The following is an 18,976-nucleotide window of genomic DNA, read 5'->3' as shown; positions in this document are numbered from 1 at the left end:
ACCTGGTGTGTGGTCAATCTATGTGGCCACTTGTTACCTCAAATTTTAGGATGGGGGGGGATGTTGGTGGCCTCTTGATCAAAGGCAATGAGTGCAACATTGGGAAGAGGGTGGCACTGTTTAGAGACACTCCCCTTGCCCTTGGGACACAATTCCCTCTCCTGCCCCTTTCCACGCAACATGAAGTCCTGAAACTAGACCCGTTTGGCCTGGGTCCATTATGACTCTGGGACTTGGCGGAGGAGGTGGGGTGTCGTTCTTGCAGCAGTCTTCTCTTCTTTTCCTTTACATACAGAAATGCTATCACACAGAACTGAGTGACATTCCCAACACCAATTCACCATGACTTTTTTCTAACTACCAACAATCACCAGCCAATTAAATATTTACAGGCAAAGCCCATTATGGGCAATGAGAACCATCAAAAGTGAAAGGGGGAGAGGTAGGGAGAGCGGGAAGGGGCTAAATCAAATGGGGAGGGGGAAATAAAGCACTGTATCACCAGTGATGCCCACCTCTCTTTAAAGGCATGTGGAGCACTGGTAGACACTATATGCCCCCTCAGAGAAAGTGAGGACTGCAGATGCTGGAGATCAGAGTCAATAAATGTGGAGCTGGAAAAGCACAGCAGCTCAGGCAGCATCCGAGAAGCAGAAGAATTGATGTTTTGGGCATAAGCCCTTCGTCAGGAATGTTCCTTCTGCACCATATGCTCCCTTTCCAACGACACAGGGCAGTAGTCTTGTCAGTGCTGCTTCTGAGCACCTCTCAGCCTCTGATTGCCCATTAGCTCTCGTGAGAAAGAACCTGGGTTCTTGAAGCCGTGGAAAACTCTGCTGGTGACCTCACCACTGCCAATGACCTCCCAGAGAGGCACCATGGGTCTCTCACCAACTCCCCAGCCACAGCAGGTGAGGCCCCTCAAGGCCTCAGTAAGAATCTGCGCATTAGTTCTATTTTGCTCCATAATTACTGCCTAAACTATTGAGTATTTGCAAGTTTTCTTTTTGTTTGGATAAGCAAAGTCTGTCAGAATACTCCAACTTGTTTTCAAGTGTCTCCTTTCTTGCCCACACAGGATTTCAGGAAACGCAGCTTCAGACAAGAACATCAAGGATGGTGTCTGTGCTCAAATTGAAAAAAATTTTGCCAAAGCGAAATGGAAGGTACTTGAAGTAAATACCATTTTTCCTGGCTTTAATCGTTGTTATGTGATCACATCGTTGTTGTTGTTGGTGTTTATGTCTGCAGTGGAGTATGTTCTCATCTTCTACATTCCATCCACTTGATTTGTCCATCACTTTCAATCTGACAGCAGCAGATAAGCAAGATAGTGACAATACCAGCCACTTGAACCGGACAATTACAGTGGGACTCATAAAATGAAGAACATATAATGGTTTAATCTCATATTGTAGTTCATTACTGAAGGTGTACTGCATGAGAGGCAATTTACCATCGTTCGGTTAAACCAGAAATGTATTTATTTGGATTTTATTTTCATTCATTCAATTGATGTTGGTGTCCAAAAATCAACATTAGCCAACCTGTTCAACCATTTTAATGAGATTTAAGAATCAACCACACTGCTGTTGGTCTGGAGTCATAGATAGAATCACTACAGTGTGGAAGTAGGCCATTTGGCCCATCAAGTCCACACTGACCCTCCAAAGAGTACCCCACCCAGACTCACCCCACCCTATAACCTTGTGTTTCCCATGGCTAATCCACCAGCAGCACCCTGGCTACTATGGGTAATTTAGCATGGCCAGCCAACCCACCTAGCCCTAGCCTGCACATCTTTGAACTGTGGGAGGAAACTGGAGCACCGGAGGAAACCCACACAGAATGTGAAAACTCTATACAGTCAGTCATCTCAGGGTGGAATTGAACACAAGTCCCTGGCACTGTGAGGTAGCATTGCTAACCACTGAGCCACCATGCCACTGTAATGATGTTATTGAACCAGAAGTCTGCCAAGTAAATCTGTTAGTATTGTGATGACCAGTATGATGTTAGTTTTGTTTTAATTCCAGATGTATTTGTTTAATGGAGTTTAAATTTCACAGTTGCCAATTGTCGGTTTTGAACACGTGTCTCCAAATCATTAGTCTAGTCCTCTGAATTACTAGCCCAGTAACATAGTCATTAAGTTACTTTAAATCTAAATAATCCAATGTTGAAAATCCCATGGTAGAAATGCAGGGATCCTCCTGATATTCTAACCAATGTTCTCCCTTCACCTGTACCACCAGAAATAATCTTCAACTGATATTCATTTGAAATTGGACTGGACATTCATTTCATTGTTTTCTTGTCCTGCTCGTCATCCCAAAAGCACCACCTCACCTTTTTCAAGATTAAATTCCATTTGCCACTGTACAAACCATCCATATCGTCCTGTAGTCCTGGCAGCAGGCAGTTATTGAAAGACACCCACATGCTTTGCCTGTCACATGGCCGTCAATTCTGCAAATACCATCCCACAAACTGCATCCTGCCTTTACTAACCTGCATCCCGGGATCCAGCCAATGATCCCTGAAGCACTACCAGCAGCAGCTACTGCTCTTGGTGACACTATCTCAGAGTGGCTGGTAGCTCTCAGCAAACAGAGTTTCCACCACCAGTATCTTTAAACCCAGGGGAGGCCTGCACTGTTAATTTGAGCAGGTCTCTGAAGTAACTGTACAGAGGTTGGTATCCTATCACCATGTCACCCTTTATTTACTTGTGTACAGGATGCTAGCTGTGACCAGCCAGCTCGGAGTCAGTCCCTTAAGCGAGGAGATTCTGAACCCCAGGATTAACAATCCCAATCAAGAATCTCTTAGTCAAGAAGATCCACCTGGTTCCAATCATTACAGTCTGCCATGGAAATGACTCATGTTTCCTACTGACTCTTGAATCAGTGATCAGGCCTTGCTTAGGTAACACTGAGCTGAAAATGTGTTGCTGGAAAAGCGCAGCAGGGCAGGCAGCATCCAAGGAGCAGGAGAATCGACGTTTCGGGCATGAGCCCTTCTTCAGGAATGAGGAAAGTGTGCCAAGCAGGCTAAGATAAAAGGTAGGGAGGAGGGACTTGGGGGAGGGGCGTTGGAAATGCGATAGGTGGAAGGAGGTTAAGGTAAGGGTGATAAGGTGAGGGTGATAGGCCGGAGTGGGGGTGGGGCGGAGAGGACTGGAAGAAGATTGCAGGTTAGGAAGGTGATGCTGAGTTCGAGGGTTGGGACTGAGACAAGGTGGGGGGAGGGGAAATGAGGAATCTGGAGAAATCTGAGTTCATCCCTTGTGGTTGGAGGGTTCCTAGACGGAAGATGAGGCGCTCTTCCTCCAGCCGTCGTGTTTCTATGGTCTGGCGATGGAGGAGTCCAAGGACCTGCATGTCCTTGGTGGGGTGGGAGGGGGAGTTGAAGTGTTGGGCTACGGGGTGGTTGGGTTGGTTGGTCCGGGTGTCCCAGAGGTGTTCTCTGAAATGTTCCGTAAGTAGGCTGCCTGTCACCCCAATATAGAGGAGGCCACATCGGGTGCAGCAGATGCAGTAAATGATGTGTGTGGAGGTGCAGGTGAATTTGTGGCGGATATGGAAGGATCCCTTGGGGCCTTGGAGGGAAGTAAGGGGGTTGGTGTGGGCGCAATTTTGCATTTCTTGCGGTTGCAGGGGAAGGTGCTGGGAGTGGAGGTTGGGTTGGTGGGGGTGTGGACCTGACGAGGGAGTCACAGAGGGAGTGGTCTTTTCAGAATGCTGATAGGGGAGGGGAGGGAAATATATCCTTGGTGGTGGGGTCCGTTTGGAGGTGGCTGAAATGACAATGGATGATACGATGTATATGGAGGTTGGTGGGGTGGTAGGTGAGGACCAGTGGGATTCTGTCCTGGTGGTGATTGGAGAGGCGGGGCTCAAGGGCAGAAGAGTGGGAAGTGGAGGAGATGCGGTGGACACCCAGACCAACCAACCCAACCACCCCGTGGCTCAACACTTCAACTCCCCCTCCCACTCCACCAAGGACATGTAGGTCCTTGGACTCCTCCATCGCCAGACCATAGCAACACGACGGCTGGAGGAAAAGCGCCTGATTTTCTGCCTAGGAACCCTCCAACCACAAGGGATGAACTCAGATTTCTCCAGTTTCCTCATTCCCCCTCCCCCCACCTTGTCTCAGTCCCAACCCTCGAACTCAGCATCACCTTCCTAACCTGCAATCTTCTTCCTGACCTCCCTGCACCCACCCCCACTCCAGCCTATCACCCTCACCTTATCACCCTCACCTTAACCTCCTTCCACCTATCGCATTTCCTACACCCCTCCCCCAAGTCCCTCCTCCCTACCTTTTATCTTAGCCTGCTTGGCACACTTTCCTCATTCCTGAAGAAGGGCTCATGCCCGAAACGTCGATTCTCCTGCTCCTTGGATGCTGCCTGACTTGCTGCGCTTTTCCAGCAACACATTTTCAACTCTGATCTCCAGCATCTGCAGTCCTCACTTTCTCCTTAGGTAACACTGAAGCCTACCCATTGAGTTATCTGCTGAGCATGTGATACATTGTGCAAAGATATTTTGACAGAATAAGGAGCAGATTGTAGATATGAAATTCACTCATCCGTGTTTTCTGATGGCCTGGAATATATTCATTATTCATATATTCATGCGGTAATAATAGGAGTTCATGAGAGCACTAAAATGCACTAAATAGTAATAGCACAGTCAGAAGAAAATGAAAACACATTGATATATTTTGCTGATGTTGTGTTAGTTTTCTGATGTATATATCTATGTATGGTTGAGGTACTGTGCTTTAGTACTGGCATAATTGGAATGAAGGATGCATTGGTAGAATTAGTATAAAGAGCACAGGTGAGACTCTGTATGATATCAGAACCTTGACAAAAATCATGAGGGCATAGATAAAGTGAATTGCAAATTCCCAGGGTAGGCGAGTTCAAAACTAGAGAGCATAGGTTTAAGGTGACAGGGGTAAGATTTAAAAAGGAACCAAGGGGCATTTTTTTTTCACGCGGAGGGTGGTGCATCCATGGAATGAACTGCCAGAGGAAGTGTTAGATGCAGGTACAATTCTGTCATTTAAAAACCATTTGGTCAGGTACATGAATAGGAAAGGTTTGGAGAGATATGGGCCAGTCGCAGGGAAAACTGGTCAGCATGTATGAGTTGGAACAAAGGATCTGTTTCTATGTTGTCTGGCTCTATGACTCTGTGGTTAAATCAGTCAGAATAAATCTGAAGCCACGTGAAGCCAAGAATTTGCTATGTCCATAAGGACTATCACCAATTTTTACAGATGCACCACTGAAAGCATACTGTCTGGGTTCATAACAGCCTGGTATGGCAGCTTCTCTGCCTAGGACTGTAAGAAACTATAGAGGGCTGTGTGCACACAGCCCAGGCCAACACAGAAGCCAACCTTCCATCCATGGATTCCATTTACACATCTCGTTGCCGCGGAAAGGCTGCCAACATCATCAAAGAGCCCTCCCACCCCGGTACTGCTCTCCTATAACCTCTTCCATCCGGCAAAAGATACAAAAGGTTGAACACACGCGTCAACAGGGTCAGGAACAGCTTCTTCCCTGCTGTTATTAGATTGATGAATGGACTCTCCAACTTCAAATAATGTTGATCTTGCTAATGTTGATCTTGCCTCGCGCATGTCCTGTGCAGTGTAACCTGTATGCCTCACTCTGTCCAAGTTTTTTTCACCCTATGATCTGTATGTCCTTGTTTGCCAAGATCTGCCTGTACTGCTCACAAAGCTCTTCACTGTACTTAGATAAATAAATCAAATTAATCAATCAATCAACAAAATGTGAGTCCACAAACTGGGTTATGAAGGGTGACCATATGATGTAGGAGCAGAAGAAGGCCATTCAGCCCTTTGAGTCTGATCCACCATTCAATGACAGCATGGCTGATCTGACAACCCTCAACAGCATTTTCTTGCCTTTTCTCCACAACCTTTGATTCCTTTACTGATTAGGAATATCTATCTCAAGTCCACTGAAGCTTAGATAACTGTTGTGCGTTCATTCTGTCATCTAAAGCAATGAAGTGAATTAAAACAAGAAAGTGGTCCAACCTGTGGATATTTTACCAATCAATCACTCCATCATTCATTCACCCATGATGTCCATACCTCTTGCCCTTTCCCTTTTTACTTTGTTGTCTCCCTCTCTGACATGCAGAAAGCAGTGAGAGTAACGACAATAATGAAACGCCTGCGGGCGCCTGAGCAAAGTGAGACCGCCAACAAATCACCGACGGCGGTGCCCACTCCATCAGGTGAAGCCGAGAACAAGTCAGCGAGTGACAGCGCAGCTTCACCCAGCCAGACGGACAACTCTGCGAAGGTCGGCGTGACAGCTGAGGCCTCCCCCCGGTGTAACGGAGAGGCGGTCAGCCCCCACAAACCCGCCGCCGAAGCATGGGAAGGACAAAATGGCTGAAACCGTCACCACCCACAGAGAGAACTTATTGTACAGAATTTTAAAAAAAAGTTTCACATTTTTAAAAGTTATAGAAGTGGCAGGCATGATCAAATGGATCATACACATTAACAAGAAAATTAAGTAAATTGAAGCATTATTCAGATATGATAATTGCCGTAGTTAGTTCCAGCGAGGCATGTGTTAAAAAGTGTGTGAGGTTTTGAAGCAATAATTGGCATGTGTGAATACTGTCTTTACTTAAAGTGAATCTAGGATGAGCAACTTGGAGGGAGTGCTGTAGCCAAAGCTTAAATCTGCCTGACATCTTTTCTTTTGCCCACAGCGTATCCACATAGTACACATCTAGGCTATTATTCTTTTCAATCATTTTACTTAGGGGGAAAAAAAATCTATTAATTCCAGTTTTTGTTTAAAACCACAGATTTTACTTTTGCTTCCCCCTATTGTGGCCCTGCTCTGAACTGTCTATGGGTAGACCTAGTTAGAATGTTTAATATCAGGCTGCCCTTTTTTTTTAGTGGAGCTGACACCCTAAGCTTTTGCAACTCAATTTCCAGCTTCTCACAGAATCACATAATTGTTATGGTGCAGAAGGAGGACATTTGGCCCATCATGGTTGAGGTTGTCCTTCTGACCCAGAGCCGTTGCGATTTTCAGTTCGGTGGAATTGTGTGCCAGGGATGCTCATGACTCCCCAGTCTCCCCGACCAGCCAGCCCTGGTGCACTTGGCCAGCATCACAACAGCAGGGTCGCCAATGTGTTCAGTGTGGAGACCACGCTGTTGGACATGTCAGCCCTAGAGATCCTTTCTGGCAAAGCCGTGAACCTAATTTCAACAGATTAATGCCTCTGCTAAATCAACGAAGCATTCCAAACCCCACATCTTAGAAGGGTCTTTGAAAATGAAACTCTTCATTGTACAATACAGCACATTCAAGTGAGCTCTTATGACACAATGGTACTATCCATAGATTGTGAGGCAAAAGGCCTGGATTTAAGTCCCATGTCATCACACATCTGAACAAGTTGATCAAAAATATCTACACATTCTGCAGCTCCCCCATCCAGCAGAAATTTTGCAGCCATTAGTGCGTTCCCCATTGTATTGCAAAGTTTGGTTAACTTACAATACATCTCCATTCCCAGCAAATGAATCAATACATTTCTGTTGTTAATTATACTCTCCTTCATTTTGTACTCAAGTCAAAAATGTGGGGGTCCTTAGTTATCTGGTAGGTTTTCTAATTATATCTAGTATTGGAGTTGCAAGGTAACACTTAATCGGCCATTTTACGGTCCACGTGTCTCTTTAAGTCAGGTCCTGCATTTCAGATTTTGCAGAAAAAAATTGTTGACAGAAATTCTATGATATAAAATGTATGTATTTTGAAAGCTTTGGGGTGCAGATGAAGGGCATTCAGTGTTTCATGGTGTGAACTTCGTAGGCTGGTAATGGTAAAGCATTATTTTAAGCAAAGCTTTTGTGTATAAATTTCTACACAGCTTCTTTGGAAATATTCCAAAAACTGCCTGTCTGTTGGTGCCCTGGCACAGATTCATCACACACAAATTAGAAGCTGTTTGGAATTATGTATATAGCCAGGTGACAAACTGCAGAAACTTTCAAACAACAAAAAAGTTTAAATAGTTTAAAAAAGGCTAAATTTGTAACAATGTGTATGTATTTGGAAATATATTTGTTAAGAGATTAAAATATTTGTGGCAGAAATATGCAGAGTCTTCTGTGCTGTGAAGAAAATAGGATGCACAGAGGAAGGCTGTTGCATGTGGGCGACTTGTAATATGTACATGTAGTTGCATGCTCGTAGTTCTCACGCTTATATTTTGTCACACTAAACACGGTGGGGTTAACATGGTGTAATTTCTTGTGCTGTAACATGTAAAATAATCAAGTCAGTTTAAAAAGATGGTTTGAAAATTGGTGAAGATGTTTCGAACTGGTCAGTTACGCAACTACAGTTTAAAGAAAAGGTTTTTTGACTCTTAAGGAAATAAAGAAAATCTTAAAACGTGTCTTTTCTCCCCCTGCTGGATTTTAGCCACCCTTCTTCCATATCCATGCTTTCTTCACCTATCCTTGCTTCTACTACATCCTTGGTCAAAATGAACTCCAGAAGTTGACGCGAATGAAAGACCAAGAAAAATGCCATCTCGGCCTTCAAGTACACCAACAATAGGCATTTACAATCAGGCACTTGTAAAACACCCTGCTCCTCACTCCCATTACAATATTTTACCAGAGTATTTTGCAGCCTCTGTAGTTACGCAGAAATTGTGACACAAAGTCACCATTACCATCATCTGCTTTTGTGCAAATTTTAGGAGGTCAAAGAGTTAGATGGCAGGTCCTGGGTACTTCTAGGTGTCCACACTTAGAGACTACATCTCTCACCACAAAGTATGGAATATTGCGACTTCTCTGTATTGTTTCTTAAAACCTTATTAAAATGTAACTTATGTCCCTCAATATTGCTGTTTCTGCTGGTAGTGACCCGTGGATGTGGTGCCATTCCATTGGAGCTGTCTTCTTGTAAATGTTCTTCCCTGTGTGATCCCAGGCAGTGATGGACAATAAGCAATGTAGTTATGAGATCAATGAAGTTGGACTCAACATTGCCATTATCTGTCATCTGGATAGGGTAGGCAAACGTGAAGACTGCAGATGCTGGAAACCAGAGTTTAGATCAGAGTGGTGCTGGAAAAGCACAGCAGGTCAGGCAGCATCCAAAGAGCAGAAAAATCAACGTTTCGGGCAAAAGCCCTCCATTAGGGTAGGTTGTCTCTTGATCATCAGTGGGAACCCAGGATCCTATTTATGTTCACTCCTCTGGTTCAAGGGACTAACTGTTGCAATTTCAATGGGATTTTGACTGAGATTACTTAACCCGTGACAGACTCGGTGAATGCATCAACAGCTCTACTTAATAACTCCTATCATTTATTAAAAATAAAGTGGTCACAGTATGAAGGAGAATGGGTGCAGTCTAGGAAGGTTTATGGATCATTCTCAGAAGATCTGTCCTGGATTAATATATATCAGTCAAATTGGCAGTAAGAGTTCAACAATTCAAAAACAAAGATTTGTAAACATGAATCAGCTGACTTGTTTTATTTTGTATAAGCTTTTTTTGTATGTGCTTGGGGTTGGTAGGGAGGGTTGTGACTGCCAGTTTATTTCATGATACTGAACATGAATTGAAGTATCAGAGTCCTCAACCTTCCTGAACAAATGCAACCCTTTGAACCAGCGCTGACATCAGGATACAATTCCCAGTGCAATGGATGACAAACATGTAACTTTGAACGATTCCATAAATTTATAACATATTTTCTGATCAACTTGTTCATTCTGGAGCAGGTGGGTCTTGAATCCATGCCACCTTATTCAGAAGTCGCAAGGCCCCTATTCATAAAGGATAGCCTTAAGTTAATCATCTAGGCAAAAGTGAGGACAGCAGATGCTGGAAACCAGAGTTTAGATCAGGGTGGTGCTGGAAAAGCACAGCAGGTCAGGCAGCATCCGAGGAGCAGGACAATCGATGTTTCGGGCAAAAAGCCTTCATTAGGAATAGAGACTGGAAGCCTCCAGGGTGGAGAGATAAATGGCGGGGGGGGTTGGGGAGAAGGTAGCAAAGAGTACAATAGCTGAATGGGGGTAGGGATGGAGTTGATAGGTCAGAGAGGAGGGTGGGGGAAGGTAGCAAAGAGTACAATAGGTGAATGGGGGTGGAGTTGGAGGTGATAGGTCAGAGAGGAGGGTGGGGGAAGGTAGCAAAGAGTACAATAGGTGAATGGGGGTGGGGTTGGAGGTGATAGGTCAGAGAGGAGGGTGGGGGAAGGTAGCAAAGAGTACAATAGGTGAATGGGGGCGGGGATGGACGTGATAGGTCAGAGGGGAGGGTGGAGCAGATAGATGGGAAGGGAGATTGGCAGGTAGGACAGGTCAGAGGGACAGTGCTGAGCAGTGCTAAGTTAATCATCTATCAGTCTGCGTATGAGAATTTTGAAATGTTTCCTTAACATAAGGAAGAGTTGTATTAATGTTGCAGTTCTGTAGTTAACAAGACTCATTGAGTCAGTTTACAAAACCAAGTTTGAAGTGAGTTTGAGTGTTGCTTGTGTTACTTTAAATCCTAACACTGGCTTTCTTTTCATTTGCCATTGAGAATTTTAAACTAATGTCTGAGCAGTCCTGGGATGAAAGCTTCAGTGATTGCATTGGTGGGAGCTTTGCAATATTTCTATCAGCGAGAGGAGTGAAATCTTGTGTATAGGGGACTAAAGATCTCGATATTGAAACAGACATTTTGAGAAAGTTTACAGGGCTCCTTCTGGGGTGCTGAAGAGTTTTATCTGTACTCAAATAGATAGATCACCAACTGAAATCCTCACAGACACAGCAAAGGGAACTATAACAATACCACAAGCTCCAGCAAGCTTTGCAAATATCCTATTGCAGTGAACCAAGTCCAACTGTGTTACCACACTACAAGATGATCTAATTATCATGTCTCTATGCAGCCAAAAGGCAAGACTAATTTTTACTTTACATTTTAATGTAAGTCAAGTTAATTTAAATAAGACTAGAGACACAAAGCAGACGTGGGCCATTTGATTTTTTCCATGGCTGACCTGATAATGCTCCATTTTCCTGCCTTTTCCCCATAATCCTTGATACTCTAATCAGAAATCCATTTGTCTCAGCCTCAAATATACTAGATCACCCAGCCTCCACAGCCCTCTGCATTAAGGGATTACATAGATTCACAATCCTCAGAGAAAGAATTCCTCATTTCTGTCTTAAATGGGCAACTCCTGACAGTGAGGGTACAATCTCTGGTTCGAGCCTCTCCCATAAGGGGAAACAACCTTTCTGCATCTGTTCTGTTGAACCCCTGAAGAATCTTAGATGTTTCCATAAGGTCAGCTCTCATCCTTCCGAATTTCAATGAGTACAGGCTCAAATCTACTCAACCTCCCTCGAGAAAATCCCTACATACCCAGAATCAACCTAGTGAATCTTCACTGGACTGCCTCCAATGATGGCATATTGTTCCTTAGATAAGGGGCTCAAAACTCTTAAACATTGTTCTAGGTGTCATCTATCTAGGCACTTGTATAGTTTCAGCAAGGCTTCCTTATTTTAAAATTCCGTTTATTTTGAAATAAAGGTCAGTGATTCATATTCCTTCCCTACTATCCACTGAACTTGGATAAATTGCAATTTGCAATTTATGTGCAAAGATTCTCAAACCTCTCAGTGCTAGTTTTCTGCAAACTATCTCCATTTAAAAAAAATTCAGCTCCTGTATTATTCCTGCAAAGTGCATAACCTTACATTTACCCACACTATACTCCATCTGCTAATATTTTGCTCGCTCAATTTAACTGTCTATATCCCTCTGTTCTTTTGTCTCTCTGTATTCTCAACATTTGCCTTCCAACTTATTTATTTTTGAGTCACCAGTAAACCTGGCAATTGTACATTCACTTCCCTCAAAGAAGTCATTAATACATATTGTAAATAATTGTTAATGAATTAGATCAATGTGTGAATGTGAAAAGAGCTGCTCTCCAGCATTGGAGGTACATCAATGTAAAAAGTAGGGCTGGGAGATAGCTGTAGAGGGAGGAACATTAATTCCTAAGGAGAGAGGAGCCGCTTTGAGGACAAGACTCTGGATATAAAACTAGAAAGAAGCAGTTTCAGGCTGTGAGGCTTTCAGTCTGTTACACTTCATTGTATCACTAGAAGACATTACCGAGTCTGTCAATTTATGATTGTTAGGGTAAAATGAACATCATCAGAGAATGGGCTCCCCAAAACTGTACCAATATCCTGAATTAACATGGGGTCATAGAGTCATGGAGATATACAGCATGGAAACAGACCCTTCAGCCCAACTTGCCCATGCCGACCAGATACCGCAACCCAATCTAGTCCCACCCTCCAGCACCCGGCCCATATCCCTCCAAACCCTTCCTATTTAAATACCCACCCAAATGCCTTTTAAATGTTGCAATTGTACTAGCCTCCACTACTTCCTCTGGCAGCTCATTTTATACACTTACCACCCTCTGCATGAAAACATTGCCCCTTAGATCTCTTTTATATCTTTCCCCCTCACCCTAAACCTAAGCCCTCTAGTTTTAGACTCCCCGACCCCAGGGAAAACACTTTGCCTATTTAGCCTATCCATGCCCCTCATAATTTTGTAAACCTCTATGAGGTCAGCCCTCAGCCTCCAACACTCCAGGAAAAACAGCCCCATTCTGTTCAGCCTCTCCCTATAGCTCAAATCCTCCAACCCTGGCAACACCCTTGTAAATCTTTTCTGAGACCTTTCAAGTTTCAGAACATCTTTCCGATATGAAGGAGACCAGAACTGCACGCAATATTCCAACATTGGCCTAACCTACCAATGGGTTTCTCCAATCTGTCAGTATGATGTTAGAAGAAAATGATTTGCATTTATAGTGTTTCTTATCACCACCAGAGAAATATTCAAAGTGCTTTTTGAAGCCAAGCAAGGACAACAGGCAAAGTGTGCACGGCAATCGTGTACAAGCAGCAGTGATAATTTTTTATCACGTTGACTGAGGGAAAAATACGGGCCAGGACATTGAGGATAACTCTCACCTTCAAAACAATGCTAAGGTATATCTTAACCCACCTGAGCAGGCAGGTAAGACTTCAGTACACACCTCATCCAAAATGTTGACAGCACTGACAGTGAAGCACTCACTTAATTCTGCACTGGAGTATCAGTGTTAATTGGAGCACTCAAGCCCTGCCTGGAGTGCATACTGCAACAAAAACCTTGTAATTCAGATGCAAAACGGCTATTAGTGATAGAAAGGGATATGTGTATACCACTGGGCAAGAGCTACAGCTGGGGGAAAGGCAATTACGATGCGATTAGGCAAGATTTCGTAAGCAGAGGATGGGGAAGGAAACTGCAGGGATGGGCACATTAAAAATGTGGAGCTTATTCAAGGAAAAGCTCCTGAGTGTCCTAGATAAGTATGTACCTGTCAGGCAGGGAGGAAGCTGTAGAGCGCGGGAGCCGTGATTTACAAAGGAAGTGGAATCTCTGGTCAAGAGGAAGAAGCAGGCTTATGTTCAGATGAGACATGAAGGCTCAGTTAGGGGGCTTGAGGGTTACAAGGTAGCCAGGAAAGACCTAAAGAGAGAGCTCAGAAGAGCCAGGAGGACACCTGAGAAGTTGTTGGCAGACAGGATCAGGGTAAACCCTAAGGCTTTCTATAGGTATTTAAGGAATAAAAGAATGACGAGAGTAAGATTAGGGCCAATCAAGGATAGTAGTGGGAAGTTGTGTGTGGAGTCAGAGGAGATGGGGAAGCACTAAATGAATATTCTTTGACAGCACTCACTCTAGAAAACAACAATGTTGTCGAGGAGAATACTGAAATACAGGCTACTAGACTAGGTGGAATTGAGGTTCACAAGGAAGAGGTATTAGAAATCCCGCAGAGTGTAAAAATAGATAAGTCCCCTGGGCCGGATGGGATTTATCCTAGAATCCTCTGGGAAGCCAGGGAGGAGATTGCCGACCCTTTGGCATTGATCTTTAAATCGTCATTGTCTACAGGAATAGTGCCAGAAGATTGGAGGATAGCAAATGTGGTTCCCCTGTTCAAGAAGGGGAGTAGAGAAAACCCTGGTAATTATAGACCAGTGAGCCTTACTTCAGTTGTTGGTAAAGTGTTGGAAAAGGCTATAAGAGATAGGATTTATAATCATCTAGAAAAGACTAATTTGATTAGGGATAGTCAGCACGGTTTTGTGAAGGGTAGGTTGTGCCTCACAAACCTTATTGAGTTATTTGAGAAGGTGACCAAACAAGTATATGAGAGTAAACCGGTTGATGTGGTGTATATGGATTTCAGCAAGGCGTTTGATAAGTTTCCCCACAGTAGGCTATTGTACAAAATGTGGGGGAATGGGATTGTGGGAGATATAGCAGTTTGGATCAGTGATTGGCTTGCTGAAAGAAGACAGAGGGTGGTGGTTGATGGGAAATGTTCATCCTGGAGTCCAGTTACTGGTGGTGTACCACAAGGGTCGGTGTTGGGTCCACTGCTGTTCGTCATTTTTATAAACAACCTGGATGAGGGCGTAGGAGGGTGGGTTGGTAAATTTGCAGACGACACTAAGGCTGGTGGAGTTGTGGACAGTGACGAAGGATGTTGTAGGTTACAGAGAGACATAGATAAGCTGCAGAGCTGGGCTGAGAGGTGGCAAATGGAGTTGAATGTGGACAAGTGTGAGGTGATTCACTTTGGTCGGAGTAACCAGAATGCAAAGTACTGGGTTAATGGTAAGATTCTTGGTAGTGTAGATGAGCAGAGAGATTTCAGTGTCCAGGTACACAGATCCTTGAAAGTTGCCACCCAGGCTGACAGGGTTGTTAAGGCATACAGTGTCTTAGCTTTTATTAATAGAGGAATCAAGTTCCAGAACCATGAGCTTATGCTACAGCTGTACAAAACTCTGGTGCGGCCGCACTTGGAGTATTGTGTACAGTTTTGGTCACCGCATTATAAGAAGGATGTGGAAGCTTTGGAAAGGTTGCAGGGGAGATTTACTAGGATGTTGCCTGATATGGAGGGAAGGTCTTACGAGGAAATGCTGAGGGACTTGAAGCTGTTTTCGTTCGAGAGAAGAAGGTTGAGAGGTGACTGAATAGAGACATATAAGATAATCAGAGGGTTAGATAGGATGGACAGAGAGAACCTTTTTCCAAGTATAGTGCTAGCGAGCACAAGGGGGCATAGTTTTACATTGAGGGGTGATAGATATAGGACAGATGTCAGAGGTAGTTTCTTTACTCAGAGAGTAGTAAGGGTATGGAATGCTTTGCCTGCAACGGTAGTAGATTCGCCAACTTTTAGCACATTTAAGTCGTCAATGGACAAGCAAATGAACATACATGGAATAGTGTAGGTTAGATGGGCTTCAGATTGGTATGACAGGTCGGCACAACATCGAGGGCCGAAGGGCCTTTACTGCGCTGTTATGTTCTATGTTCAACCAAGACATTTCTCCAAGTCAAGAGAGCTTCTTTCTGTAATGCAAAACTACTGAAGGAGAAACTGCAAGGAAAATCCAAGAGTGAATTTTATACATAGAATTTAGTCATCAGCAACAAGCAGTTCTACTAAAAGGCTGTTGGTACAGTGTAGTGATTGGTCCAAGGGCCATGTAGATCTCATTGAGCATGTGATCCTTGATTGGCCCAGGTTAACAGCCCCAATCAAGGGGCTCTGCCTGACAGATATAAACAGGAGTCCACTACCGCACTTAGAAAAAAAAGAGAAAAAAAAAAGAAACAGGAAAGACACTCAGCATTGCCCTTTGATGTAAAAATAAATAAATAAATAACTAGGAGTCACACCCGGTGCAGAGGGGGGAAGAGTAGGTCAGTGGACCTCTTTGTGGGCCTGGCCAAACTGGCCATAAACAGGTCCAGGCAGTGGGCCGTGGTGGGGGTCGTTATGGCTGATTGCCTGTCCCTCTTCCGTGGTTACATTCGAGTCCAGGATCTCTGGAGGACCATGCGATGTCCACCAACACCCTTGAGCTGTTCACGGAGTGATGGGCACCACAGGGAATGGAGTGTATTATTTCCCCCTCTAACTCTATTTTGATTTCGTCCCTGCCCTCCCCTTCACTGTTTGATTACGCAGCATTGCCATTTGAGGAGGGCACTGCTTATCACTGGCCACTTGGGTGTTTCCTTCCTTCCTGGGTGGTAGAATAGAGATTTATACACCTGTTGTTCTTCCCTGTGTCTGACACCTGCACACACGACATGGGTGCTGAGGAAAAATAAGCACAACTGCACTTAGGCGGTAGTGTGAGGAAAAAAAGAGAAAAAAACCCACAAGTCTCAGGGGTTCTGCTCACTCTGAGAACTGACTCTGAGGGAGCTGGATCAGTGTCGATGATTTCCCACAGAAACAAAATAAACAGGAGTCTGACAGAGTCGCCTCATTCTAGGGACTGGCTCTAAGCTATCTAGTCAGAGTTCATGTACTGTGCACATAGAAAGAAAAGATGACTTGGTGATGAGATACCTGCCTCCTTGGAGTTATTTCAAACAGAATAAGTGGGATAATGATTCTAAAATCACATTTATCTCTGTAAGCTAGAGACAAAGACAGATTCTTTGGGGATGGAGAGATGTTCCTTAATGTAAACAAGTTATAAATTATGAGGATTATCATGGAGGCTCAGGGGTTCTATGAGCAAAACAAATGAAAAGTCAATGTGACATTTTCTTTTCTTTGAATGTGATTATTAGTCAGTTATAAGATCATTGGGGTTGGGAATTAAATGGTTCATTGCCTGGTTGGGTCACTTTGAGGCTGGAGGTCCCATGTTGAAACCTCCAGGAATATACCCAACCAGGAGGTGGGAAGTTTATCAAGCTACCCCTCCCTTCTTCTCTCAGAGAGTTGTAATCTTCTCTCAGAGAGTAGTGAATCTGTGGAGTTGTTGACCACAGATCACTGGGTAATTAAGTGTATGCAAAACTGAGGGAACCTTGCAAACGGACTCAACTAATAAAACACACAATTTGCAAGGTTTGGAAGGTTATGGGGAATAGGCAGTAAGGTGGAGTGGAGGATTATCAGATCAAACACGATCTCAATGAATGGCAGAGAAGACTCAATGGCCTAGTTCTGTCTCTATGTCTTATGGTCTTATCGTTCTCCTATTCTGTCATGTTGCTGTTTAAAACAAATCTCATTATCCTGGTCATGTTGCTGCTTAAAACTAATCTTGTTATCCTGGTCAGAATTCCTGACTCTTCTCCTATCCATTGCTTGGTCTCCAAGTACTTTCGCTCATTGCTACAAAGCACTTCAGGGCATTTTATTACATAAACAGCACAATAAATAGTCATGTTATTGCAGAAATAGCAGAGTTGAATTGTTCATGTATTATCCAACAGAATGTGGTGTATACGCTGAAATCTAGCCTTAGAAACAACATGCCCATAGCAACTAAAAAAAACATAATACCCAAGAGTGATGATGATTCAGTGGTTGGCATGGTTACAAGTTACTATATTTTTAATCTTTTCAGTACAGTCGTAATTCACCTCTCTGATGCATACTGCAAAGCTGTTCAGATATTGTATACAAAACTATAATTCCTGACCATTTCCAAATTACTTAATGAATTCTAAAGTTAAGCCATTTTCATTTAAAACTTTCAGCATTCTGAATGCAAAGCACAATCCAAACAAAAAGAAAACTTGTGATTTTTTTTATTGACAGTGCAGACTTAAGCTGTGACTAGAATGTTGGTTTGCTTAAAGCGAGGTGACAATCTCAGGATGGATGATGGGCTTCTGCCCAAAACGTCGATTTTCCTGCTCCTTGGATGCTGCCTGACCTGCTGTGCTTTTCCAGCACCACTCTAATCTTGACTCTGATCTCCAGCATCTGCAGTCCTCACTTTCGCCTAACCTCAGGATGGAGCTGAGGCTAATATCTATTTACACGTAGACAGTCTCTCTAACTCAGGAAAATATCTCGACACCACACAACTATTATCAATAAATGTTTTTGACTTTGAGCCCTGGCAGAAGGTATCAAGATAGGTGACTGAAGAGTTGGTTAAATAAGTTGGTTTTAAGGTGTACCTTCAAGATGGAAAGCAAGTTAAAGAGGTGCAGATGTTTAAGAGAGGGAATCCATAGCTTAGGGCATTGGTGGCAAAAAGCACATCCAGATATTGCAATCAGAAATCTTACAACTAGGAGTATGAAGAGATTTCTATAGCTTGTCGATCTGGAAATGACAGAGATGGGGACGGTGATGCAATAGAGAGATAAGAATACAAAGATGGTCATATTAAATTGAGAGGTTGCAGCCCGTGCGGGTAAGTAGGATCAGCACAGTGCTGTGCCAACTTTGAGGAGAGTGTATGGGGCAATAATTACAGGAGTGAGAAAAGGATATCAGTTGACCACTGGGTCAGTGTGAAATTGGTATTCGGTGCCATCGGGGGTTCAGATGACAAAGTGAACAAAAGGCTTATATCTTCTTAAGACAGAACCCTGGAGCCTGTACTTTGCAGAGTCAATATCTACAGGAAGAGTTGTGACGATCTATTCACTACCTCCCAGTCCCATTACCTGACTTCCAACTCTTGTTAATTTTTAAAAATTCATTTGTGGGCTGTGGGTGTCACTGGCTGGGCCCAGCATTTATTGCCCGTCCCTAGTTGCTCCTTGAGAAAGTGGTGGTGAGCTGCCTTCTCAATCTGCTGCAGTCCACCTTCAGTGGGTTGACCCACAATACCATTAGGGAGGGAAATCCAGGGCACTCAGCAACAGTGAAGGAACAGTGATAAATTTCCATGTCAGGATGGCTTGGAGGGGAGTTTGGAGATAGTAGTGTTCTCATATATCTGCTGCCCTTGTCCTTCTGGATGGAAATGATCATGGCTTTGG

The 18,976-nt window shown here is 43.8% G+C and overlaps 1 protein-coding gene across 4 annotated transcripts in view; it reads left to right on the top strand.

Moving 5' to 3' along the window:
• Nucleotides 1–8,498, top strand: part of LOC140483624 (caM kinase-like vesicle-associated protein) — a 155,025-nt gene extending 146,527 nt beyond the window's left edge. For 3 of the 4 annotated variants that reach the window (XM_072581912.1, XM_072581913.1, XM_072581914.1), the window contains 2 exons: nucleotides 1,079–1,175; nucleotides 6,200–8,498. In XM_072581912.1, coding sequence (XP_072438013.1) covers nucleotides 1,079–1,175; nucleotides 6,200–6,460 — 358 coding nt within the window. In that variant the 3' untranslated portion in view covers nucleotides 6,461–8,498. The remainder of the gene's footprint in view (nucleotides 1–1,078; nucleotides 1,176–6,199) is intronic. The other variant, XM_072581915.1, reaches the window with a different exon arrangement.
• Nucleotides 8,499–18,976: the final 10,478 nt, after the last annotated feature.

Source organism: Chiloscyllium punctatum, chromosome 12 (assembly GCF_047496795.1).
Source record: "Chiloscyllium punctatum isolate Juve2018m chromosome 12, sChiPun1.3, whole genome shotgun sequence".
In the NCBI taxonomy this organism is placed as follows: domain Eukaryota; kingdom Metazoa; phylum Chordata; class Chondrichthyes; order Orectolobiformes; family Hemiscylliidae; genus Chiloscyllium; species Chiloscyllium punctatum.
Note: the sequence above shows the minus strand (reverse complement) of the source record. Positions and strands in the feature narration are given on the sequence as shown.